We start from the raw sequence: 25,928 nt of genomic DNA, 5'->3' as shown, positions 1-25,928 counted from the left end.
TACCAAACGAAATAGCAACTAGGTGTATGACCACTGTATTTACAGAACCTGATTATTTTGTCTTTCACTAACTGTGTTGGATAACTCTCACAATTAATATTTTGTAAACTTCTCTTTTTGTTGTCAGCTGTTACAGGTCGGTGGATATGCTCATCCATAGAGTGCTAAGCTGAAGAAACTGTCCCCAATTTCTGGAAAGTACTGAAAAGACCATATTGTTGACAGAGTTGTTGAACCAAAATTATGACCAGCCTCCTTCAACAGGAAAACTGACGTTGACTGTTAGCAAACGTTATTTTGTGGAAAGACGGAAGTAAATCAAGTGGGAGGGGACGAAGGCCATCACAGCCCCTACTACGCCTGTCACGGTAAGATGTCTGTGGAGATTTTCTTTCTAAATTCATTGTGTGGCAAATCTAATTTTAACTCCAGAAGGTACGCTAATTCCTTGAGTAACGTTCAAACCAGGCCGATAGATTAAGAGCTTAACTATCCCGGCCAAGGCTTCCTTAAGCCTGTACTTAGAAGGTCATGTCTCAGCTGTGCGAGCTAGTAAAGTGGCCAGGCGCTAGCTTACGCTGACAGGCACACTGCACCAGAGAGCTAGCTTTTAGCTGCACTTTCATTCAGCTAACCGTAACGTCTGCAAACATGCAGGAATGGGCGAATCAATTATGCGTGAGTAATTGAATGCAGAACTATCTGGACTAATTTATCCAACTTTACGTTATCTTTACATATTTTAGTTCTCTTCCAACGAAATTGAACACACTCGAGCCTGCTATGCTAACGTTAACGCCATGGTAGCCTGATGCTAGCCAGCTAGTGGGAACCTTTCCTCTACTTTTCGGCTAAGTTAGCATCTTAACTCTAAGTCAGCTTGTGTGAAGTACTCATATTGTCAGTCTGGAAACTATTAAAGATTACAGTTTTAATTTAGCATCAGTACGGCATGTTGGCTGCGTGAATTATCGAATAAACCAATCGTAATCAGGTGTATTATCCTGGGAGCTATGTCGTCAGTTGTTTGAACGTATCGTATTTGGTTAACTTGTAGCTAACATCCTGTCTGATGTTGACAGCTACCTGAAGCTCGATGAATAATGAAACTGTCACGTTAGATCAATGAAACACTGTAATTTGTCGACTCTGTTCATTGTTACTAATAACAAGTTAACGTTAACTGATAGGCCTCTGCCATTAATGTTGACTTGGTGTCAAATAACAGTTAGCTAACTGTTACCGTCACTCTGCTAGCATCATTATGAAGTTTTGTTCAATTAACGTGGAATGTTAATTAAACTACAGTTAGAGGCTGTAGTTATTGCCTGTGTTATTGTTATATCCAGACTGATATAGGTAGCATTCATTAACATTACTGCTTAAAAACAGTTCGGGTTATCTAGTGGTGTGAGTTATGGTCAAGTAAAATTTGGATTTGACAGAGCGTCTGATTGAGTAGGAAGTCAATCGAATTAATAAAAGGATAATTAAATCATTAGCCATAAATTTTTTGATTAAGATGCCGCCTGTTTCGTTTCGTAAAGGCAAGTGAACAAAGTAGCATAATCATATGTGTGTAACTACACATGATGACCCCCACTGTTGACATAGATTGCAAGTGCTAAAGGCAACACAGTATCTGAAGTGTAATGATGTCAACACAAACTATATTATCATTTGACAGTCGTAATTGTCATAAGATAAAAATTGCATGGTCAAAAGTTTTGGAGTATGTCCTTGTATTATTTTCCCTATGCAGGGAACGTCTCACTTAAAATTAATTCATGTTCCTTTCTTTTGCGTTAAACATCCCTTTCACTTGATCAGAAATGCTCAAATGTTGTAGCAGGAAGTAATCTTGTAAAAATGGGAGATGTTTTGCAGAGAGGTGCTGGATGAAGTGTGGAAATCAGGAAAAACAGGAAATACATATATTTACATGCTGCAGATAACATTTGAAGTTGGCTCAAGATATTGTTGGCCACTTATCTGCTGGTCAACAAGATTCATGTTAAAAGAGGAGATATAATGTCTTTTCTCAGCAAAATCCATTGTTTTCTTTTCTGATAGATCACTGCCATTTGTTCCTGAGAAGACAGGAATTCCTTTTATTTCCCTGTGCTTGCACTTCTACTATTTCCTGTTGCTCTTGTGATGTTCCAAGTTTCCACTCAGGAAAAGATTTCACAGTTGTCTTTCTCACCCTCCCTATCTTTCGCAGGAGAATCGACAATTTGGATCCAAGATGACGGACTCCAAGTACTTCACCACTACCAAGAAAGGTCTGAAAGCTCACTATTTAATTCATAAGACAAATGATTAACGTGTAAACCACTGCAGTGGCATCCATCCCTGCATTGTTTTAAGCAAGTGCTTTGTGGAAATTGTGGCATAGTCAGCTGAGCGGTGCTGTATGATTATTTCTGCCAATCCAGACGTGAATTCTGTAAATTTGAGTTGTTGAATCAACCATTACCAGTACCCAAGTGAACTAGCTTGACATTGAAAACAGAACCAAAGATATTATCACCTTGCTTTGTGTTTACATTATTACCAAGAACTGAGGAGCTCACGTTATTGTAAATCAGATTAGACATATTGAGCATTAACAGCCTGAGATTTAACTGTCCTGCTGTGCCTTCTTTTGTGTTTGTGTGGCTCTTTTCACACAACCCAGAACTGTGCATATTCTTGCAAACCTGTCTTAGAAAATACAAATAGATGCTTATGAATGATAGTGTATAGATCCCTTATGTTTGTTAGGATTGCTTGGGACAAAAGAGCATGTTTCTCTCAGTATCTGTTTGTTTCTGTGCTTCTGCCCGATGTTGCTGTTTGCAGTCTATTGTTAACATCTTGGAAGAGATTAGCGGTGTACAATCCTTGGGAAACTCTAAGTAGGTAGACTCAGATTTAAGCCCAAAATTGACAGTTTACTGACAGTGTATGATTTTATAGTCTAATTCATGCCAGTAGGCACATCCGTCACTGCACTGAAATGTAATGTAATTAATGTTTAGTCTCCTTTAGTTTGTACAAAGTAGAAGAAAATACTTGCCATCTTTCATTAGAGGTTCAGATGACAAGATGCTTTACTCAATACCTACAAAAACACAGTTAATTAAATATTAGCAATTAGCAACAATTCATTTTGTATTATTAGGAAAAAGACACACAACGTTATACATATTGTGTGTTTAGGCAGTCACAATGCGTGGTAAATGACTGACATTCCCACTACCATGGAGATCAACGGCTTTGGTGTTGAAATCTGTTCATGATGTTAATAAGAATATTTTTCTGTTGTTATATTATAACATTGGACATAACATATGTTATATATCATGATGTTAATGTCTGCAAAATGTAATGTAATCAAATTGATATTCAGTGCTTTGAGCTGTGTCCCACTGCCATGCACAACATCTGATAAAGCACAGACGCATAAAACACGAACCTCGGTGTCAAGTTTTGTTTTCAAAGTAGATAAAAGATCATGTTGAATAATTGGCTAGCTCTACTCGTCAACAGTGAAGTAACATGATTTGTTAACTCTTATTTGCTGTGTTATTGGAGCTGTGTTGTAAATCGGCTGCTGTTCAGCTACTAATAATGCCAAGTGAACACATCCTGCTGCAGCTTTATGATGAAAGCTTTCTATCACCGGACCACTTAGAAGGCTAAAAGATGCAGCATCTATCATGCACACTTATCAAGATTGTTGCTTGTGTCAACTTAAACCCCTGACAAAGAATATGACCCATCAGTATCAGAAACTGCTGAGGATGTCAATGCCCCCATCCTGTATTTTTTGAGGGGTTTTTAGTAGAGATGCACCGATACCAATACCACTAATACTGGTATTGGATTTGGTCTGATACTGACTCAGCTGAACAGCTGGATCGGGTATCGGTGACAATGGGCCAGTCTGATATTGGATACAATTATTTCGATAAATATCAATTCAGTACCTTTTTATCTGTGTATTTATTTGTTTCTTTTATTTATTTATTTAACCAAGTTAGGAAAATTCGTCATGGGCCCAGATAGCGGTATCAGTGACTGAAAAAGTTGAATCAGTGCATCCCTACTTTTGATAGATAAAGAACACTGTACATTGTGTGCCAGTGTATCCACTTTCCAGTTTGCATGTTGTGAAAAGAGAGAAATGCTGCACTTTCCAGTTTTCCACCTGCCTCATCACAAATGGATTGCGTGATATGTGATTCCCTTTTTCTCTTGTGTCTACAGGGGAGATCTTTGAGCTCAAAGCAGAGCTTAACAGTGATAAGAAAGAGAAGAAGAAGGAGGCTGTGAAGAAGGTCATTGCCTCTATGACAGTTGGAAAGGATGTCAGGTGAGCCAAGGAACATTCACACTGGAATAAGGCACTGTAACATATCACCTTCCATGTTAAATCAGTAGTCACATAACACCTCGTTCCTCCTTCAGCGCTCTCTTCCCAGATGTTGTGAACTGCATGCAGACGGACAACCTGGAGCTGAAAAAGCTGGTCTACCTCTACCTGATGAACTATGCCAAGAGTCAGCCAGACATGGCTATCATGGCTGTTAACACCTTTGTAAAGGTAAAGATCAATCTGTCTTAAGTGTGTATAGACTAGTTCTTGAGCCCAAACGTTATTATTCTCAATTTTCCTGGAAATTGATTTCAGACAGTTTCACGATTGGTGTCATCTTGGTAACAGGAAGTTTCAGACTGTCATTTTATTTACAGATGCAGATATTTTTCAATAGCAGGGAGGATAAGTACACTCACTCACACTAATTTAAAATCTACTCATGCATGCTGTTTTGGGCATCGTCTGCACAGCTGTGTAACGTGACTTGCCAATATTTCCCTTTTGAACCTCTCTCACTCAATGAGATAATTACCAAACCTCAGGATCAGTTTAGGATAAATACAGCCATCATTACCCATTGAAGATTCTTCTTTCTTCCCTTTTATTATACTACAGTAGCGTTGACACCTCAGTATATGATGATTTAATTCTTTACAAAGTGCCAGTTCAAGTAAATGTTAGATACATGTCAGATCAAAAGTTATGACAAACATCTCTCTGAACCACCCACCTAGGACTGTGAAGACCCTAACCCTCTAATCCGGGCTCTTGCTGTTCGTACAATGGGCTGCATCCGTGTGGACAAGATCACGGAGTACCTCTGTGAGCCGCTGAGGAAATGTCTGAAGGATGAAGACCCATACGTGAGGAAGACGGCTGCTGTGTGTGTAGCAAAGCTGCATGATATCAACGCCCAGTTGGTGGAAGACCAAGGCTTCCTGGACACCCTTAAAGACCTCATATCGGACTCCAACCCCATGGTACGACTCCTTCAGGCCGCCGACCAGCTGGCTATTGAGCCAGCCGGATCTCATACTAAGAGCAACACAGCTGGCTACAAGCCCCTGCTCTGCCTTTCACTGATAAGCCTTGTGCTGGCATACAAATGTTAAACATGTTGGCAGATTTGTGTTAGTTCAATGACCTCTCCTTTATATCTTGTTATATCTGGTGGCTGTTATTTCTCTGTCAATGTTTATCTGTACTCTTGTCTTCATCTAAAGGTTGTAGCAAACGCAGTGGCTGCGTTGTCTGAGATAGCAGAGTCTCACCCGAACAGTAATCTCCTGGACCTGAACCCACAGACCATCAACAAGCTGCTGACAGCTTTAAATGAGTGTACAGAGTGGGGACAGATATTCATTCTTGACTGCCTGGCCAATTACACACCTCGCGATGATCGTGAGTCCCAAAGGTGAGAGAAAGCACTTTATCAACATTGCATACCAGTTAGCAGATATTCCCAGTAAACCCTGCGTAATTTTCTCCTCCTCCTCCTTCTGAACATCTGTTAGCATCTGTGAGCGTGTGACCCCACGGCTCTCACATGCAAACTCTGCAGTGGTGTTGTCAGCGGTTAAAGTTTTAATGAAGTTCATGGAGATGCTGCCCAAAGACTTGGACTACTATGGAACCCTGCTGAAGAAGCTTGCCCCTCCACTTGTCACTCTCCTCTCTGCTGAGCCTGAGCTGCAATATGTGGCCCTCAGAAACATCAACCTCATTGTACAGAGACGGTAAATGTCTCTTTACTATTCTTTATACTTTGGGAATAGCAGGACCTCATAAACTTTGCATTTACTGTAACATGCGATATTTCAGTTAGTTTCCTCTTACTTGTATTGTTGTATGTTGTGGTGCAGTCTAAGTTGATTACCACAAATAACAAGAAATGTCCTTTTTTAGCCCAGAGATCTTGAAGCACGAGATGAAGGTTTTCTTTGTAAAGTACAATGACCCAATCTATGTCAAACTGGAGAAGCTGGACATTATGATTCGCCTAGCATCCCAAGCCAACATTGCCCAGGTAACACACCCAAAGCCATAATAAGTCACATGTTGAAAAAGTTGTGAAGACGTTATCTTATTTATAGATATCGTTCACAAGATGATCTGGGTGACACTACTGCTCGTCTGCCTTGCTGTAGGTGCTGGCTGAGCTGAAGGAGTACGCCACTGAGGTGGATGTGGACTTTGTCCGTAAAGCGGTTCGAGCTATTGGCCGCTGTGCCATCAAAGTAGAGGTGGGTGAAGATGATGTCATACTGTCACCAGATGCTTTGTCGACAGATCCTTGTGTCAGTTATGTAGTTCACAGATTCAAATGTTAGTTTTTACTGGTACTTGAACCCAATCAGATCACAACACTGTTAATGACAAAAGGATTCACAGTCAGTCACAGTTGCAGTGTTTTTATAATGAATATAAGGTCGTCATGACAGTGTAGTGTGTTCGTTCTGAAAACAAACTAGAACGGTTTGTTACATTTCCATTTTGGACACTTATCGTATACAATACATCATGATATTATACTCTCATAATTTCACCTGTTTACTGTTGATGCTTAAATAGTCCTTTTGGTCCAGGCTTAAAGTTAAATACAGTACATAAAGCCACCTGTTAATTCTAGGAATTTACATATAAGAAAATAAAGTGGAATATTTCAAAACCTCTTAGGTTTAGTTTTAAAGTGAAGGACATCAAGAAGAAAAATTCCATATTTTTTTATTAATGATGTCGCACAGCTGAAAAATGATAAAGCTTGTTGTGGCATATGTATTTTTTAATATACATATTATATGCATAGAATTTATTTGCATTTCTTTGTGCTATTTTGAATCGGCAGGCATATCATGACAGATTTTTTTTCTCTCCATTCATTAGCAATCAGCAGAGCGCTGTGTCAGCACACTGCTAGACCTCATCCAAACCAAGGTTAATTATGTGGTGCAGGAGGCCATTGTGGTTATCAAGGACATCTTCCGCAAGTACCCTAACAAGTAGGTTCCCACTTAGGCATCAGTGTTGTCATTTACACGTTCTTTGTTAACACTGGCCATTCAATTAGAGACATTTTTAAATGTATGATGTTGTATGGCCTATAAAATGCCTTGTATTGTTGTCTGAAGTATACTATTAACCCACACAAACTGTTACACACAAGCAGACAGCCTGACTGTTACACTTTACTGACCCTCTGATTAATATCGCTTGGTCTCTAAATGGGCTGAGTGAAAGCTCATTACACAGACAAAAAGTGTTTTTAGATTGGCATTTATCCCAAAAGAAAACTGTCCTCAGTAACACAGACTGTTTGTAGTCGACAACACTCCTTGACTGCACCTGGTCAAAGGTCAGGTTCGTTCGAATGCAGCGTGACATCTGCCGTGGATCCAACAGAGTGGATTCATGTGCTAGACAGAAACCTCACCCACACATCACAGAGGAGTCGTGAGTCTCCAAGGGAGAAGCTTTGCAAAGGTTCCAGCTGGGCATGGCTCGAGCCTTTAGCTGTATGAGTCACTACCCACTCAAACTTCTGCCATTTCCATTAATTAGACATCCACTAAATCTTTCTGCTTTGGCAGAATAAAACCATTATGTAAACAGAATTGGTAATTATCAAATACTTAATGCATATCAGAAATGTCTCAACCACAGGAATTCATCCATCACTGCAGAAAACATTGGTTAATTGAACATCTAGCAAGCAAAAGACCCAAAGACCAACCCAGCGCTAAAAGGACATTGAATATTGGTTTTAGATTTGTCAGGCTGCCAGAGTGCGCTGCTCCAAAGTAATGCTAATGTTGCTCTGTGTCTCCTGGGTGCTAAAGTAGGCAGACGTTTGCTACCATGTTTTCTAAAGCAGTGACATGTGGTGGCTATTTATCTGTCAGCTTGTTTTGCTGTTTTTTTTTCTGGCCCTGATGGTTACAAATACATTAATTCAGTTTTAAGTCAACTGGGGTAATTTGTTATGTGATCATTGACGTTTTTTTGTCTCTCCTAATGGATTTGCAGTATTTGACTGTGTGTAATGTTGCGTTATGTGACTGTATCCAGATATGAGAGTGTGATTGCCACTCTGTGTGAAAACCTGGACTCCCTGGATGAGCCGGAGGCACGTGCCGCCATGATCTGGATTGTGGGAGAGTATGCTGAGCGCATCGACAACGCTGATGAGCTGCTGGAGAGCTTTTTGGAGGGTTTCCACGATGAAAGCACTCAGGTGTGTTAAGGAGAGTGCAGGGAGTCCATGTGAATTTTTGGTGGCGCCAATAATTTGGAGTCAGTGCTGGCAGTAAGAAGCACACTTTTTTTGTTATTTGCTTCCGTAGTTGGGAGTTAATTAAAGCCTTTGGTTAGCTGCAGCAAGACAGTGAAAGGTGACATGCCAGACACAAAGTTCCACAGAGAACTGGTCTTATTTAACCGACAAAATCTGTGCTAACTGTGAGAGAAATAAAAGAATCATGCCAAATGGGAAGACACCACAATAATGGAGCGCTTTTTCTATCGGGCTCAGACCCTACACTTTCTTTAGAGCCGGTCTTCACTCTGCAGAGTGTTCTGCCGTACTTTGTCGTAGGATTACACCAGGCTTTACTTGCTGAAGTGGCCCCCCCCTAAGTAATATGTGTATTCCCATACCATTGTCTTGGAGAGGCTTTTCCGATTACTTTAAGTGACTTTTGTGGGTAGAAAGCAATGCATTATGCATAAAATGTTCCCCTCTGTGCTGTTGTATGGTAACTACTAATTAAACTAGCAGTTGGTCTGTTTTTACTTTTGCAGGGTGTGGCCATGAGAAACCTAGAACCTGAAAAGTTAAATGAGTCTCAACTGTTTATTTGTTATGTGTTTACTGTGCTTCCACACAGGTCATTGTTACAGGGTCATTGTTAAGATGCACCTTGTCACCACATTACAGTTTTAGGCCAAATTGTACTTACGCTAGCTGTATGTAAGTACTATGTGAGCAGTTCTAACATGTACTGAATGTGTTGGCTGTGTCCTGTAGGTGCAGCTGCAGCTACTTACGGCAATCGTCAAGTTGTTCCTGAAAAAGCCAACAGAGACACAGGAGCTAGTGCAGCAGGTGTTAAGCCTTGCCACACAGGTGAGAAAAAAAGCACACATACAGTTTGATGCATACATTATATGTTCCTGCCGTCATCTGTATCTGCAGATATTTGACGGTCCTCACCATGCTGCCTACTACTGTGAATGCTGTCCATGTCTTCATCCTCTAGCTTGTGTAATTTGATCCCATCAGACATTGCTTTTGGCTTTTGGTCTTCCATTTATTCATTCAAGGACACTGGAGTATTGTCATAGCAATATGGATCTGAGCCTCCCACTTCACCTCTGTAATGACTGTGGTGGTTTGAGCTTACGCTACAGTTACAGTAATTGTGTTTTAATGGTTTTAGGTAGCGAGTTAATTTTAAACAATGAAAACAAACATTCTTAGCAGGTTTTATATTGTATTGTCAGTGTCTGGTCTCATGTCAACATGTACCTCAGTGAAGATCCACCTGTTTGCAGCATTGTGTCAATACAGATACAAAAGCTTAGCATCTCTGCACATGTACGTGTGTCAATATTTGAAGGCGTAAATAAAATGTGCATGTGTTTGATTTATGTTATCAGCATGGAAAGAATGAGTTTGATGCAACTGTTCCCATTATTTATGTACATGAAGATGACAGACTACAAGAAACGCCTCATTATGATGCAGTATAATACAGTAACAACTGTAGAGCTGTGTCAACTTCTCTCTCACACAGTGTCAACAAGAACTGAACATTTGAAGCTTCACAAAGATGTCATTTATTAGAGGCCTTGTGTATTGTAATTTCCAGAGATTTGTATACAGCCACAGACATAACTGTGTGTGCAACAACACTGGATGAAACAGATGTACAAACACAAACATGTTGTTCTGCTCTTGGCAGCCTAAGAGCAGTATTGAGAGGACAATGTGCCTCATAAGTTAAAAGAACCTTGTAACAAAATATATTTTTACTGCATACACACATTTAGTTTTTATAACTTAATTTAATTTAAACCCTGTGAACTTTCTTCTTTTTCCACTGTAATAAAAATGTACAGTGTCAGGTTCCTCATACATTAGCCAAATCCTAGCATTACCCAGGCTGACTCAGTTTTGAAATCCTGAATCACAGCTCAGTCTCTCATACTGGAGCCAAGACAGAAAATAGTCTAACATTAAGTATTTATTAAACAAGCTCCATGAATAATAATCCTTCCTCCTTATACCTCCATCTGTTCCTGCAGGACTCTGATAACCCAGACCTCAGGGACCGTGGCTACATCTACTGGCGTCTGCTCTCCACAGACCCCGTGGCTGCAAAGGAGGTGGTTCTGGCTGAGAAGCCCCTGATCTCTGAGGAGACCGATCTGATTGAGCCCACACTGCTGGAGGAGCTCATCTGCCACATTGGAACTCTGGCCTCTGTCTACCACAAGCCCCCCAGTGCCTTTGTTGAGGGCAGCCGTGGTGTTCAGCACAAGAGACTCCCCGGCAGTGCTGGATCGTGAGTCATGCACCTTTCTTTTTTTGACACTGCAGGCAGAGGGGTTTGTTTACTTAAGTGGACCTAGCATCTCGACTCTGCCGTTATGTTTTTCTTCAAATCTGCTGAGTGACACACTTTGCAGCCATGTCGAGCTGTGCAGCTGTTCTTTGTTCCTTCCTGCCTTTTAGATGCTACTCATCACATCTACTTGCCGTTTTTCTCTGGATTAGATGGGGTTATATCAGCAGTTTAACGACAAATAGGCTCACTGTGTATTTGAACATCAACAGTGATGTTTTGCAAACTAAATAGTTGGCAAAAAAATGACACAAAATGCATAACCTAATTTAATAAATCTTTTTTTTTTCTCCTAGCGGAGAGAGTGTTGACAGCCCAGATACAGGTTCTGCTGCTGGAGTTTCTGAGGCGCCCCCTGCCGTCATCCCATCCCAGGGAGACCTCCTGGGAGATCTGCTTAATCTGGACCTGACGCCTCCCACTGCCACTGGACCACCACCAGCCCCCTCCTCTGGGATGCAGATGGGTGCTATGGACCTTCTTGGAGGTGGACTGGACAGCCTGGTAGGTCTTCTGCACACCACTGTTTGACTGAAGCGGTCAGGCTCTAAAGGCTGGTATAGCACATCTTAGCAGATTTCAGTAATAGGCTTATATATATTAATGGGACCGTTTGACGGTAATGTATCTTTGTATTTTCATCATTTTTTCTACCTTTTGGTGCGTTTTCTTTTGACCCCTGTGTGTTTTCCTTTCTTTGTTCAACGCTGCACCTGCAGATGGGGGATGAGTCTGAGCCGGTAACTACACCTAGGGAGAGGGCACAGCATTGATAAACCATGTCAGGCCATGTTAGAGGATTCATTTAATCAGTGCTGTTTTACTGTAGTTCTCATGCATCAGTCTGACATTTTCATTCGTCATTTATCATCTTTTATTATCGTGATATCTACAGTAAGCATGCTGTTAAATCCTTGAGTCCATCTCTTTTCTTATCTCTGGGCTCTGCAATGTTTTTCATGTTTCAATCAGCCACCCATTCCCCTGCGGACGGACACTCCTCAGTCACCTCAGCTCTCTCATCAGTCCCCATCGCCCCCAGATTACAGCCCCACTGAGGTTGGTCCAGGGGACCACGCTGGACCAGTAAAGGCCAGCAACAGCCTAGAACCCCCTCTTGTCCCCTGTTGTACCACTGTGTCCTTTGAATAGTCCTCCCCAGCGGTTGTCTGTGCCTGTTTGCACTTTGTATTTTATTGTTTATATTTCCCACTTCAGAGAGATTTTAGTATATCTCTCTGATGTTTTTTTAAATCATAATTATGTCTACCATACACTGTAGTTCATCTTTGTCACTGTGTGGAAACACTATATTTTTTGCACCCCCAGCTTTGTTCACTGTGCCCCAACCTTTTCTTCACTACAGTAGACACAATTAGTGAGTGGCATTTAAACATAACCTATTGGACTTCAATAGCTACTCAGTCAGACTTGTGTGGACAGTAAAAGGTCAGTTACAGAAAGGAGGAATGTCTCCTGTACTGGTGTCTCCCTCTTATTTCTCTTGTTAATAGTGTAAATCCCATACCTGCCATTAATCACCAAAAGACATTCCTTACACCCTCACACTCCTCCATCCATCCTCTTAAAACGCTTTATCATATAATTGAATGCTGCACCAGTAGATAACCTGAATTTTCTGTGGTTCTTCCCCCCCTTATCCAGCTTGGCGGAGACCTTGGAGGAAGTCCTGCTGTAAGTATTTTTTGTTTGGCTTTGATTGTTCAATGAAAGGTGAATGTATGTCTTAGGGTAACGTGTTGCTTTGTGACCCACAGATGGGAGCTGGTTTTGGTGCACCTGCAGCTGCAATGCCGTCCTCTTTCAATGCTCCTGTGAGCGGCGGTTTGGATGACCTGTTTGATCTCGGAGGTGGAGTTGGTATGCCCATGGGAGCCTACAGCCCCCCTAAAACAGTGAGTCTTGATAAGCTGGTGTGAGACGTAGTATAGAGTGATGTAACAGCGGTGGTGGGATCCCTAATAAAAGAGCTGATCTCTCCTCTGTTCAGGTTTGGCTTCCAGCCATGAAGGCCAAGGGACTGGAGATATCTGGCACGTTTGCCCGCCGAGCTGGGGTCATCCAAATGGAGATGACCCTCACTAATAAAGCTATGAGTGTCATGACGGATTTTGCCATCCAGTTTAACAGAAACAGGTAAGATCACCTACCAAGCAATGTGCTCAGCTCAGATTTTCACATTTTGTGACACTTTTCCCCCTCTCTGTGTTCCTTTGTAGCTTTGGTCTCGCTCCGGCTGGTCCACTCCAGGTTCTCACCCCTCTTAGCCCAAACCAAAGTATTGAAGTGACCCTTCCCCTCAGTACTGTCGGACCTGTCATGAAGATGGAGCCTCTCAGTAACCTGCAGGTAACATTTAGACAGTGCTAATTTTCCCCTGAATGTTTCCCTGCTTTTACATCACACTCATGACAATGATGCGACTTGTCAACAGGATGATTGTCAGATGCCGAGTACAGATGAGATGCACAATGTGTGTGCAGCCTTTTTCAGGACTGGCCTTATGAGGACACTGAGGCCTCAAGTTAACTGTCCTAACATGGCTTTTACTGGGCCACGGGCTGAAGACATTGTGACAGCACTCTGTCAAAGGTGCATTGTAATGTAAACAGAGTTGGCAGACATGGCTGCTTGTTAAAGGGTTAGTTCAGATAATTTGAAGTGGGGTTGTATGAGGTACTTATCTAGTGTATTACCTACAGTACATGGCGGTCAACGTGCCCACAGTTTGGAGAAGCAGCAGGATTACTGAGTGTATTTTCATTGCTTTACCTTGCCATCAGACAGCCCTTTCCGACAGGAGCTGAAGCCGTTAATATTGCTGTCTCGGAAGCTGTGGTCCAAAACTGCAAATGCTTCCTGGTTTAAATATTCATGGCCCTGACTGTATCTCTTGCTACAATAAGTTTTGTCCTGAAAATTGACCGTGTGTCTTAAATGATTAGTAATGCATCCTCACTGTTATTTAGCTATACTGTTGAATTCCCATGTTGTGAATAAAAATGGAATTAAAACATGAAACATCCTTCAGAAGAGCTGTGATAAGTTGCAAATGAAAAGAGCAGCAGAGGCTGGCTTGTTTTTGATCAGGCTGGTGCTTTTAACTGGGCAGAATGGTGGACGGGTACTGTGTGCAGCTGGAGAGAGAAGATAAGGGTGTGGAGGGGGACGATAGAGGTGGGGGTGGTCATTAGTGGTCACACAACACATGGCTCCTTTGTTTCTCCTGTCCTCAGTAGCCCCTCTAACCTTTTTACTCTGCTGCCTCTAGACCCTGCTTTGATGTGTACTTTTGTCTGTTCTGACATTTTCTCAGATATTTTATTTTGAGAGGTTCTTTGTGTTTTTCGTCTCGATGGAATATAATGTCCCAGAATATTTTTTTGAGTGCTCTTTTAACTGCTTTTGTGTGGATTTTTTTTGACACTGGTATACCTCCACAGTCAATAGCAGTCACAGTCACAGTTTCGTGGATATTTTTGCCACTTTAGGGCCATCTGCAATGACACTGCAGTTCAATTTTAAGAAATCAAAGTGGCTACTCACTGGTTCCAGAAACTGACATACACAGGATGCTTATTCAGCAGTAAAGAGTGTCCAAAAAGCAGTCTAGTACAGTCGTTCCCAAATCGATGAAGGCAGGTGCTCAAAAGGTGTCATTTTCATTATCGATTAATCTGCCAATTATATCCTCAATTGCAAAATGTTAGAAAATAGTCAAAAATGCCCATCACAGTTTTCGCCAGCTGGAGTTGACAAATTCAGATAGCTCATTTTGGCCAATCACCAGTCCAAAACCAAAGAATTTCATTTAATTACATCATACGACCAAAGAAAACATGTATTCAGATATTCAAAAATGAGATGGTACCAAATATTGCGTTTTTCCTTCTTTTTTTTCTAAACAGTTTTTAACAGTTAATTATCTGTTGATCAACTGATCAATTAATCACCTACTTATTTCATCTTAAGATGTGAGATAATAGTCTATTTCAAAAATGTGGACAAATTCAAAATGAGGACAACATACAGAAAAGATACTGTATGTTGTCCTGGCGAGCAAGAATATCGGGGAGCACAGAAATCTCTGAGTGTTTGCGAACAAACCAACTCTATGCTCTATAAAAGAGTTTGTTTAGTTTACAGACATACAGAATGAAGCTGTGTAGTTTGCATTTAACTTGCTGTGTTACTGGCAGTCCTGCATTGCACCTAGGAATAATCAGGCCTAATGAATTATTCACAAGTCAGTCTTCTGCTCTCCTCTTGTCCTTCTCTCAGTACTTTGTTGGTGCCTGATCAATGTCACTGGCTGCTACCTGTTACTTGAGGTGCCGTCATTATGCCACAGTGTTTCATTGCTTTGTACTTTTGGGCCCACAGGTATAAAAGCTCCCAACTGAGGAGGTTAAACTACCAAGTACAGACCTGCTGTTCGGTGCTATTTTTGTTTTCTCTCACTAGCCGGCCTTGTTTGTGTCCTATCTTTTATTTTTAGTGTTTTATTTTTAATCACTGTCTGCTATTCTTATCTCCTAATGTTTTCATCTTTATTTATATCCTCTTGTTAAGCTATTACTACTGTCTCTTTGTAGAAATTCTGTGTATATTTAGCTGTTATGAAATGTTAGCTGATATTCTTCAGCAAATAGAAACCTCATGCTTACTGTGAGTTACACTATGATGGGAGGCAAGTAAAGAACATGTCGGAAATACAGTAGTATTACCTGTTTGTGTGTGTGTTAGTGTATTTGTGAGTGACATTCCCAAAGATCACAGCTCTTGTTAAGCAAACAGCACACAAACCAGCAATGCCCATCCTTGAAGGACACTTGAAAAGTAATTGCCCATATATTGCTTCTTGTTTCTCCTCCTGTCGTTCTCCTCTGCCCCCCTCCTTGCATGTAATCACTCTCGCAGGTGGCTGTTAAGAACAACATTGACGTATTCTACTTCAGCTGCCAGTACCCCATCAGCATGCTGTTTGTAGAGGACGGGAAGATGGGTGAGTGTCTCTTGGCTAAATCTCTTCACTCAAAACCCTCAAAACCTTGCTGACGTCAGCGACACACACAGACTTCAGTCTTTCAGCGAGGATATATTATAAGCATGTGAAAAAAGTTTGATGTATGTGTGTGTGAGGATGACAATCTGCCTGCACTCGTTCACCTCTCAGGTCTGCAGTGTTCCTCCTAGATTGTACACCAATACCATTTTTGCGCCTTTTTTCTATCCCGGTTTGTGTGTTTCTGTTTATTTATTCTGTGAAAACGTGTTGGCCTCTCTCCCCGCGGAGGCTCCTGATGGGGCTAGCAGCAGGACTGCTGCCAGTGGCTGCGAGCTAATGCTCCGGAGCCGCAGCGGGAAACCCCGTGTCTAGTGTGGAATCAAACTACTCTCACATGACTTTTACTTTTTTTTTCACTGCAGCGTGCACATTTACTTTTACCACAACTCCCATTGTTTTCCTCACCCTGAGTACTTTTCCGTGTGTGCTCTGACTTTGGTCTTATCCAGTGATTGTGTCTCCTCATCCGCAGAGCGACAGGTGTTCCTCGCCACATGGAAAGACATTCCTAATGACAACGAGTCCCAGTTTCAGATCAAAGACTGCCATCTCAGCTCAGGTAATGGGGAATGAAGAGGGTGCACTATGTGGTGAACTCTACACTGTGCAGCCATGTCCTGCAGCTTCCCTATATGTGAAAATAGCCCAACAGAGCCGTCGTGATCTCAAATTCAAATCCTTTCTAACGAAGCAAATTGTATTTGATGAGAAGTCATCAGCTACAGTCCCTATTTACGTGTGATAATTTAGTTTCACACAAGCGTGAGAGCAGCTGAACTGGAGCAGAATTCCTAATGACAGCTTAATGGCGATTTCCCCCCACAGATTGAATTTCTTCTTCATGAACAAAGAGAGAGGGTTTCACATCCTACTGGGTTGCAGCAGCGAGACAGAGGCTGAGCAGAAAAGATTATTCCGAATTAGTGACTGCATCTTTGCTGCACAGACAGCCTGGAGTGAAATTTTAGTGAATAATAAGGGGAAAAGAAATCCTGTATGGTCTGATACATTTAATGACTGTTTAATGGCTGAATACTAAACATTAGCAGTAGCTGGTTCAGATAGTTTTAACAGTATAAGTTCAGCAGCTAAATGTTGACTATTATTTTGGTTATATTCCCTCCACAGATGCGGCCTCCAGCAAGCTGCAGGGTAGCAATGTCTTCACCATAGCCAAGCGTACAGTGGAGGGTCAGGACATGCTGTATCAGTCCATGAAGCTGACCAATGGCATCTGGGTGCTGGCTGAGCTGAGGGTGCAGGCAGGAAATCCAAACTACACGGTGAGTACTTCATTGGTTGTATTAGCTGAATTCAGTGACAGTGACAGTGATGACCTTTAGTATTTTATTAAGGGACCTCATTTTAAACCCCTTGTTCAGTATGTACTGCCAGCTACTGTAATAAATGTCAGGATCAAGGGGAGTTTGCCCATGGATAAGGACAATTTTTGACATGGAAACATGTTGTATGTAAATACAGTTTGTATCTTGTAAGTTATTATTGTACTTGCCACATAGTTAGAACTAAGTTAAAAATGTGAAACTTGATTTTATTTTGCTTTTCCAGATTTTATGCTTAAATAAGGTCACAACCTTTATAAGTCCTAAAGGTTGTACTGCACTTGAGGCAGTTTTGAAAATGATTATTATAAATGTTGTAACCAACGATTGTTTGGACCCTGAAGCAGAAAGCAGACTGAGGTTAAACTTTTATCAGGTTCTGTTGTGAAGGTAGTGATGGCAGCGATGGCTTAGGTGAAGTCGTAGAGATGAATGAGAGGCAGGCAGGCAGGCAGGCAGGCAATGAGTGTCAGAGCAGAGGTGGCTGGTGAGACTAGGCTGGAAGAAGTGAGCAGCAGGCGGGTTGGTAGGATGAGGTTTGGACCTAGAGCACAGGAGAGGTTAGTAAAATGCAAAACACTGGGAAGCAAGAACTATACCAAGAACGCTAAGAACGCAAAAACCCTCAGAAGCCTTAACCTTAGTAACAAACAACTAGACTGACCGATGTAGTGACAAGTGACTGACAAGTAGGTGGGTTGGCTGATACAAACAGGAGGAGGAAGAAGTCCAGTGGAGCAATTGAGGTGCAGAAAGATCGCCACACCCACAGGCAGACAGGGAGGGGGAGAGAGAGACAAACACTGGAAACACCAGGGAGGGGAAAACGGGAGAAAACGCATGGAAAATTGGAAGAAACCTGGAGCCGAGGCCAGGACCTTGACAATATTGTACAACCCTGATTCCAAAAAAGTTGGGATGCTGTTTTCAAGGGTTGGCACATGGCAGCAAGTAGATCTTTACATCATTTCAATGTTACAGGAGATATTACAAGACATGGTGCACGAAATAAATGTTTATACAGGTCCAGAAAAGGTCCCGACCGCTTCACTGTGCTTAAACTGGTTCTCTTCTGTTGCATTAATCCAAACTTTCAAATCTGGAAACTTGCCTGTGTTTAAAGGCTGTAGTCATAACTGCCATAATAACTGAAAAAACACATTTGAATATGTTTACTATTTGAGATATGTTACATAATAAACATGAATGAATCAAAGAGATGACTGAACCAAATCATCCACCCAGGACTTCCTGCACGTCAGCACAAATTAGAGCCCGACTTGTCAGTATGATGGAGTTTAGAAAATACTGTCATCACTGCACATTTGTCAAGACATAGCAGAGACATGACAGAGATTAATGTGCAGTAATGAGCGGTGAGTGTGCTGAAGGTGGGAGGCTGCTTGATTGTGCAGTGAATGGAGTGTGGTGCTAGTATTGGTGACTCATCTGTATGTTTGTGTGCGTGCACATGTACTTGTTTGAGTTGTCCATTGTGTGGTTGTGTGTCTGCTCTGTCAGCATGCCACGGTCTCCACTCTTGACGGATTGTGTTTGTCTGAGAAATTCTGCATGACTAGTCCAGAATGATGACCTTGGTGCGACTCTCCTCCCTGCTCATCACTCATGCTGCTTTCAGATCATGTTTTTATTTATAAGGTAGAGCTCAATGTATTTTTGTTTCCTCCTGTCTATACTAGTTAATCTGTCAGTCAGCCAGCTTTTGCTTATTAAGGCCTTGACTGCCTGTGTACAAATACTTTCCCTACTGTTTTAAAAAAATAAATAAATCTGTCCACACGACCTTCATTTTATCATCTCTGTATACAGGGAACGCAAAAACGATTCCAAACGCTTTAACAGGCATCATAGGCCAGTAGGTGGCGATTAAGTCTATATCAATGCTATGTCAACACCAGAGAAGAACATACTGAGAAACTAACTTACTTAGAAATGCAAACAATAGTAGCTATTTGTAGTTATTTGACACCTCTCTAGCACCCAGCCTAGCAGTGCTAACCAGATATATACAGGTGTTCAAGGCCTAAATCCTCAGAATTTAAATTGTTTTAGTTTAGTATGTCAGCAGGTAGCCTTATCTGATGTAGGGGATATAGAAAAATAAGACTTGAGTAGTATTTCATGAGATTAATTGACTGACTTCAACGTTGATTGTTACGTAATGGTTATTTGTAGAGTATTTAAATAGTCATTTTTTTCATGCACGCGGTGTACATTATTGAGGTTCTCGCTCTTGAAAGTTGCATTTTTATTTCCCCTGCGCGTCCATTTATGGTGTAACCTCATCAATTCAGGAGTTTCTGTGCTGCACTCCTTCTGTCATTTTGATTTCATGTTAATTTTGAAGTTCAAATTGTTCCTCCGTGGGCCGGGAAAGGCTCCTCTACTTTCTGCAGATGGATCATAAATTGTTAGTGAAGAGGAGCCTGGACTTCCAGGTTATGTGTGCAGCGTGTACAGGGTGTACAGCGTGTACTCTGCCTCTCGTCTCTCCGAGCTGCTGGCTGCTGCGTGGTCCCTGCACTCTTCTGGCACGGCACGTTAAAGCCAAGCTGCTAAAGCCCTTTGTCGGCAGCTATTTTTAGACCTGAAGAAGTACAGCCCTGCCACCCATTACTTTTTGGGTTTTTATTGTGCTTCGAAGATGTGACATTAACACCTTTATAATTCATTGCCATGATTGGAGACATGGTTGATATTCACTGTTTTTAATGCTTTTGTGACATTTCGGAACTTGATTGGCTTCAGCTCTCCCATGATGCCTCACTACTTATAGCTGTGTCCTAATTACACACTCTCTAGTGATTGTAGCTGGGTTTGACTATGTTGTGCATTAACAACAGTCTTAATGGACACTATTACCCCTCAGTGCAATGCACAGTAAAAGTAGATGCGCTCACAGTTGGACAATTGGATTATGGAGGACAGTAGTAACATAGTAACATCTCTTCCCTGTCCGCTACATCTTTGAAAAACTTTTTGCTTTCTCTTTGAACCCGCAACATTAACAAGTTGTGAACATATCAACATATCATCTGCTTTTAAGTAGGGATGCCACAGTGAGGAAACGGCAGTGTTACGGATCACACCGGGCATTTGACATGAAAACATATTCGCCTGTGATGCTCCATGTCTGTAAAGCACTTACTTTCATCTCCGGTGTAGCTTTTGCTGCGGGACCCATTTTGGCAGCGTCACTCTTGTGGTGCACATGAAGGTGTGTGTGTGTGTAGATTAGAGGTGTAGCCTCCAGACGCTGCCAGTTTCATCCCACAAAGTTTGCACATTGCCTCATTAATATTATCAGGTTCCCTGTTAGCTTTGGGTTTGAATCTGAAAGGCTGCCAAATAGGTACTTTTGCTTCTCTCTTTGACACCAAGTCCTCTGCCACCATCTTGTCGGTCAACTTGCCTTACTCTCGTCAAATAAGTGAAATCTGAGGAAAGGAAATCCGCTACTCTGTGCTACGGCTCTTCTGCTGGTGTATGCATGAACTCTTTCTAACACTGGCAATACTGACCACTGCATCAGGCCAATTTTAAGTTGATGAGGTGAACTAGTTAGCAAACAGCTGCTTATTTCACATCCAGCATTTATGGAGCAATATATTCTTACATTTGAGCCGTGCCTCTGCTGAGCTGTTGAAGTCCAATATTCTCTCTCTTTTAGCAGTGCTTTGTCTCCACTTTCTACCAAGGGAAAGTTCTTTAGCTGCTAAATCCTCCACCATGTTCGCCAGCTAGTTGCTAACTCTGAGCTGGTAGTGTGCTGTGGGTTTTTAGAGGTTTTGTGCTGTAAACAGCTGCCTCAGCTGCTGAGACCGATGCTGTGAGAGTGAATCAAAACAGTAAAGTTGCTGGCTGGACAGACAAACATTGAGCTGAAACTTGCTAATCAGTGTGGTAAAGTTGAGGAGAGCAGCACATTTGGGTGATAATTTTCTCTAAGTTTGTCACTTTGAGCGGCACCTTTCACATTGTCATTTAATAAATGTAATTATGAAAATGCTGATTATAGCTGCTTTCAGTTTCCGAATTTGATTGTCACTCGCTCTCAAAAGTCGTTTTACTAACTTCCATCCAGGCTCAGGTATTCTTTATAGTTTATATAGTGGAAAATTGGGACACTGCTTCTTTTTGACGTGAGGCACGGTGTTCTCATCTGCCATCTCCTGTCCCCATGGCAACTATGTGACCAGTGATGTTGGCTGATTTTCTCTCTCCACCTCCTGAGCTGGTAATTCTGAGGGTTTTGGTTAAAATGAGTTTCAAAGAAATGGACACCAAAGTGCTGCCCTACACACAGATATTGTACAACTGCCATCCCTCTACACTGGCTTAGAGCTGTTTTCTCGCAAGTTAAAACTAATAACATGTATACTTATAGACTGTATGTATATTTGTTTCCCTTCAGAGATTTTGCAGTATCATTATATCATGGTATTTGGCCCTTTTTTAATATCTTGGAATTATGCAAATCAATGAGAAAAACTGTATAATATGTTTTTTAGAGATGTATTTCTTGCAACAATATGATGAAGTACCTTTCATTTTATTAGGTGTTAAATTACCTGGACTCATCAAAAGTAGACAAACCTGTCCAGTTATTTCATTTAGAAAAAGTTTGATTTTCCAGAAAATTTACTGTATCACAATATAAAATACATCGATGTAAAATTACATGTACCAAGGCATGGGATTGTGTACATATTACCTACTTCTGTTGACATGCTAAAGGATGAATCTAATGACATTAGACTCATTGCTGACTTGATAAACAACTTTTGTCCAGTACACTAATATTTAACTAAATCAAATGTGAGGATTAAGATCCATGCATCACTTCATCAAACCACTAACATGCGTTGAAGGGTCATCTTTCAGTGCTGCATTGCTGCATCAGAGAACTGCAGCGGCTTCAGGGTTAATGCAGGTTTCCCAAAGGCCGATGTGTCTCTCACTCACTGAAGAATTTTGGTTAAAAAGAAAAACCTTCCAGTGACACGAGATGGGGCCATTTTTATAACTAAGCAGCATTAGAAACACCTTGATACTTGAAGTTCATTGTTTTGGGATGATGAAACAAAGCTGGATTAAAAATAAGAATCCTGTCTCTGAACCTGTACCATGCACACACTGTCAGGTGATTACTGCCTCCTTCACTGTTATTGTAGCTCCCTGATCCCTCTTTGTCTCTTATTTTCTTGCCTCTGTACAGCTAATATAATTCCATAATTATTCTAGCAGCAAGCCCGAAGCTGAATACATGAATGCCGCAGTTTCTAGCTCTTAATAGCAGGTTCTCCACAGTGGCTAAAGCAGCTGCATTTCCTCACATCTCTTACCCCATGCTGACAGGAGAGCGGCTGCTTAAATGTTGCCAGCAGCAGCAGCAGCAGCAGCATGCATTAGTAAAGAGCGCTGAGTGCGCAGAGGCAGCGCTGAAGGAGCTGTGCAGTATTACTGCTTTATTCTACTGCTGCTCTGTGGCATCCACCATAACACACTCCAATTATGATATAACTACTATTTATAATATCAAAAGAGAAAACATTACAGAAAAAACATGCTGGAACTTCAGTGATTTTAGATCCTATTTTCAGAACCTTTAAAACAAACATGACTGAAAGCAGGACTGGGACATAGCATTCTGGGATTTAGTTTCTTATCTGTCTGTGTTGTTTGTCAGTGAAAAGCAGTGCACGGGGTCTGCACTTGCTATATTTAGCAAACTTACACTGTGATCCCCCCCAGTGGAACAAAGGCGATTCTAAGAAATGACAGTGATGAAAGCTGAAAGAACAACACTGTGAGTTAGAGTCAAAGCTGCTCTGTGTGGACAGAGATGGCTGCAGTGTGTGTCTGTGTGTGTGTGTGTGTGAGAGGGCAAGAAAAATGCTTGTTTTCTTGACTTTTCCCCGCATCACAGACCCATTTGTCATAGAAGAGAGAGCACAGCTGGTTCAGATCGTGCCGCAATTAATTAGTGAAACATTCAGAATGACTGTCTCCGGTGTTTATTAGTAAGTGTTTAGTGCAGCATCATGGCAGTATCTGTCCTGGAACAGTTATTCCGGATCTCCAGCTGTGTTGTGCTTCCTGTAAAGAGTGTGTTTTCTGGATCTGAGGAAATAACATCTGCAGGATTGTTGATGGGGGGGGGGGACTCACTTTGTGAAGCTGTATGAAATGCTGAACCCACTCCCAGCTGAGAATAACATCAAAGAGTGGAGAGGCTGCCTCTATTTTCTCCAGTGTGTTTATGTATCTGTATTTGTGTCTGTGCCTCTGTTTCTAGTAAGACTGGATTAAGCCTTTGTGTTTCTTCTCTTGTTTTGTTATTTTAAAGAATGAACTTTGTCGCCTGGAATTGACTTCTGCTTTGTAACTGTGGTCTCATTTATACACATGAGCTCATGAAACTGAAGAAATATTAACATCCATATGTCTGACAAACACTTGGTAGGTCAACATTTTCCATCATGACGCTGTTGGGAGCTTGCAAAGTACATCTCTTCCTTGTTCTTTGTGTCTGAATTCGTGCCACTTTGTTACATCAGCTTAGCCTGTTCTTACTCCATTATACTGACACTAATTTTTGTTTAGATAAGTGCTACATAAATATATTATGAGGATGATCATTATGATTGTTATTATGCTTCTCATTTCTCAATTTTATAAGAGATGGTTTGTCATTAAAACAACTGCTGTGTGTCCACATGAACAACTTCCATACATCATCTTTGGTGCATCTTGTTAGAGGGTTGTGTGACTTGTGGTGCTGCCCATCTTGCAGCGGGCAGGCATGAAACCTGCTCTGTGTGATCTGTCTGTCATAACCTAGCCTTTTACCAGACAAGCTTACGAGTGAAATCATATTGAACCCCACTCGACTCTCCTCTCCCGCAGGTCTCTCTGAAGTGCAGAGCCCCCGAGGTTTCTCAGTGTGTGTTCCAGAGCTACGAGGCGATGCTGAAGAACTGAAATACACCCCCCACATCGACCCATCCGCCGCCCTCGCAGGCTCCTGGCACCTGCTCCTGCGCTCCCTCACCTGACCCATGAACCATATCACAGCTTCACGCAGTGCAGGAGCCTCTGCCTGCTGGGTTGGGCCTGGAGGCTGCTCTATGTTTGTCATTCGGCTGTTTAATTAGGATGGTTAATAATGATTTTTGTCCCAATTTTTGATCCCATCTCTGATCCCCTCCACCAAGACTGCAGACATTTCTGGTTCACTGTCTTTGGCTGTCCTGTCCCCTCTTTGTTTTGTTACTTCACACACTAGTTTCAGTTTCAGGACATTATCTCATGATAGATACTCTGAGTGAACACCCTGAGCAGGTCCTCCTCTCGTCCCCACTGAGGCCATCCCTCTGATGACCTTTAGTCTTTTGGAGACAGACGGCTGTATGACTTGCATTCCCGTGACTGTTTCCTCTGCATGAGGGTTTTTAATCATTATCTAGCCCCATTTCTCTGCAAATTGGAGTCTATTTTTAGCATATGCCATTAGCAGGTGAATCATCACCCTCGGCATATTTATTTAGGGTACTTTCGATTAAAATGCAGCAGAATGAGGCTTTAACTCTCCCTCCGCCTGTGAGTGAAGTGGAAGGTGGCTGTCCGGGCCGTAGAAGAGACACATAAATACTTACAACAACTTACTACATTATTGTTGTCTTTGTCATTTTGTAGAGTTTTTTTTTAGCGTCTGTTGTCAGCAGTGGGATCGGATCCTCTGCTGTCCCTGAAAGCAGAATGTCTGACGTGTGCTTGGAAACCGTTTGTTGGTGTCTGTTTCTTTTAATTTGTACATCATTATGTGGACATGCTATAGGCTAGCAGCAGTTTTCTGCTGCCTGCTGTCTTACTTAGTCATTCCATTGTTTAATTTGTGTTTGTGGTCTTGTTAGTGTACATGTTACAAACTGGCAGAGAGCCGCAGGTGTTGAGGATTTTGTATGAGCTGCTTCCCCTCTGCATCGGTGACAGCCACTGGGGGCCTCTCTGCCACTTTGCTCTCTCTGGATCCTCATAGCAGCTGTTGGAGCGCCATGGCTACCTGAGATGAAGGCTCAGGTGGGATATCTCAAAACTTATGATGTCATGGTTTGTAACGCTTGTGAGTAGTAAGTGCACATGCAGGTAACACGCGGTCTTAGCTGGAAGAGGAACAGCTAGAACAACATCCTGCCTCACCTGCAGACTCTACATTAATTGGATTCCTTATTCCGAGTCATTACACTGAAGCCCTTTTTATCGGCTCTGCAGGATGTATGCACTTTTGCTAACGCCTTGTGAAGATTAGAACAGAGGTGGCCGCGTATTCTGAGTGTGTGTCTTTGTGTGTGGTGAAGGCTGATTCATACAAAATGCTGTAAAAAAATAACAATAATCAAATGTTTAGTCAGAGGCTTTTGATTGATATGATTTTGTTCGTTGTGTGTACATCATTTCAAAAAGGACTATTAAAAGTCTTTATG

General features: G+C 41.8%; 1 protein-coding gene across 1 annotated transcript; it reads left to right on the top strand.

The window, feature by feature from the left end:
• The first annotated feature begins 311 nt into the window (after nucleotides 1-311).
• Nucleotides 312-25,928, top strand: ap1b1 (adaptor related protein complex 1 subunit beta 1). The gene is made up of 22 exons (XM_041936719.1): nucleotides 312-368; nucleotides 2,225-2,285; nucleotides 4,255-4,360; nucleotides 4,456-4,591; nucleotides 5,101-5,346; nucleotides 5,590-5,780; nucleotides 5,881-6,102; nucleotides 6,272-6,392; nucleotides 6,514-6,609; nucleotides 7,250-7,365; nucleotides 8,432-8,597; nucleotides 9,390-9,488; nucleotides 10,670-10,929; nucleotides 11,286-11,493; nucleotides 12,655-12,684; nucleotides 12,768-12,905; nucleotides 13,001-13,146; nucleotides 13,230-13,359; nucleotides 15,931-16,015; nucleotides 16,551-16,637; nucleotides 17,207-17,361; nucleotides 24,352-25,928. Exons 2-22 carry the CDS (start codon nucleotides 2,249-2,251, stop codon nucleotides 24,424-24,426), a joined length of 2,850 nt encoding a protein of 949 aa, XP_041792653.1. The 5' UTR covers nucleotides 312-368; nucleotides 2,225-2,248; the 3' UTR covers nucleotides 24,427-25,928.

Source organism: Chelmon rostratus, chromosome 5 (assembly GCF_017976325.1).
Source record: "Chelmon rostratus isolate fCheRos1 chromosome 5, fCheRos1.pri, whole genome shotgun sequence".
Taxonomy (NCBI): Eukaryota; Metazoa; Chordata; class Actinopteri; order Chaetodontiformes; family Chaetodontidae; genus Chelmon; species Chelmon rostratus.
The sequence above is the reverse complement of the archived record's forward strand: the minus strand, read 5'-3'. Positions and strand labels throughout refer to the sequence as shown.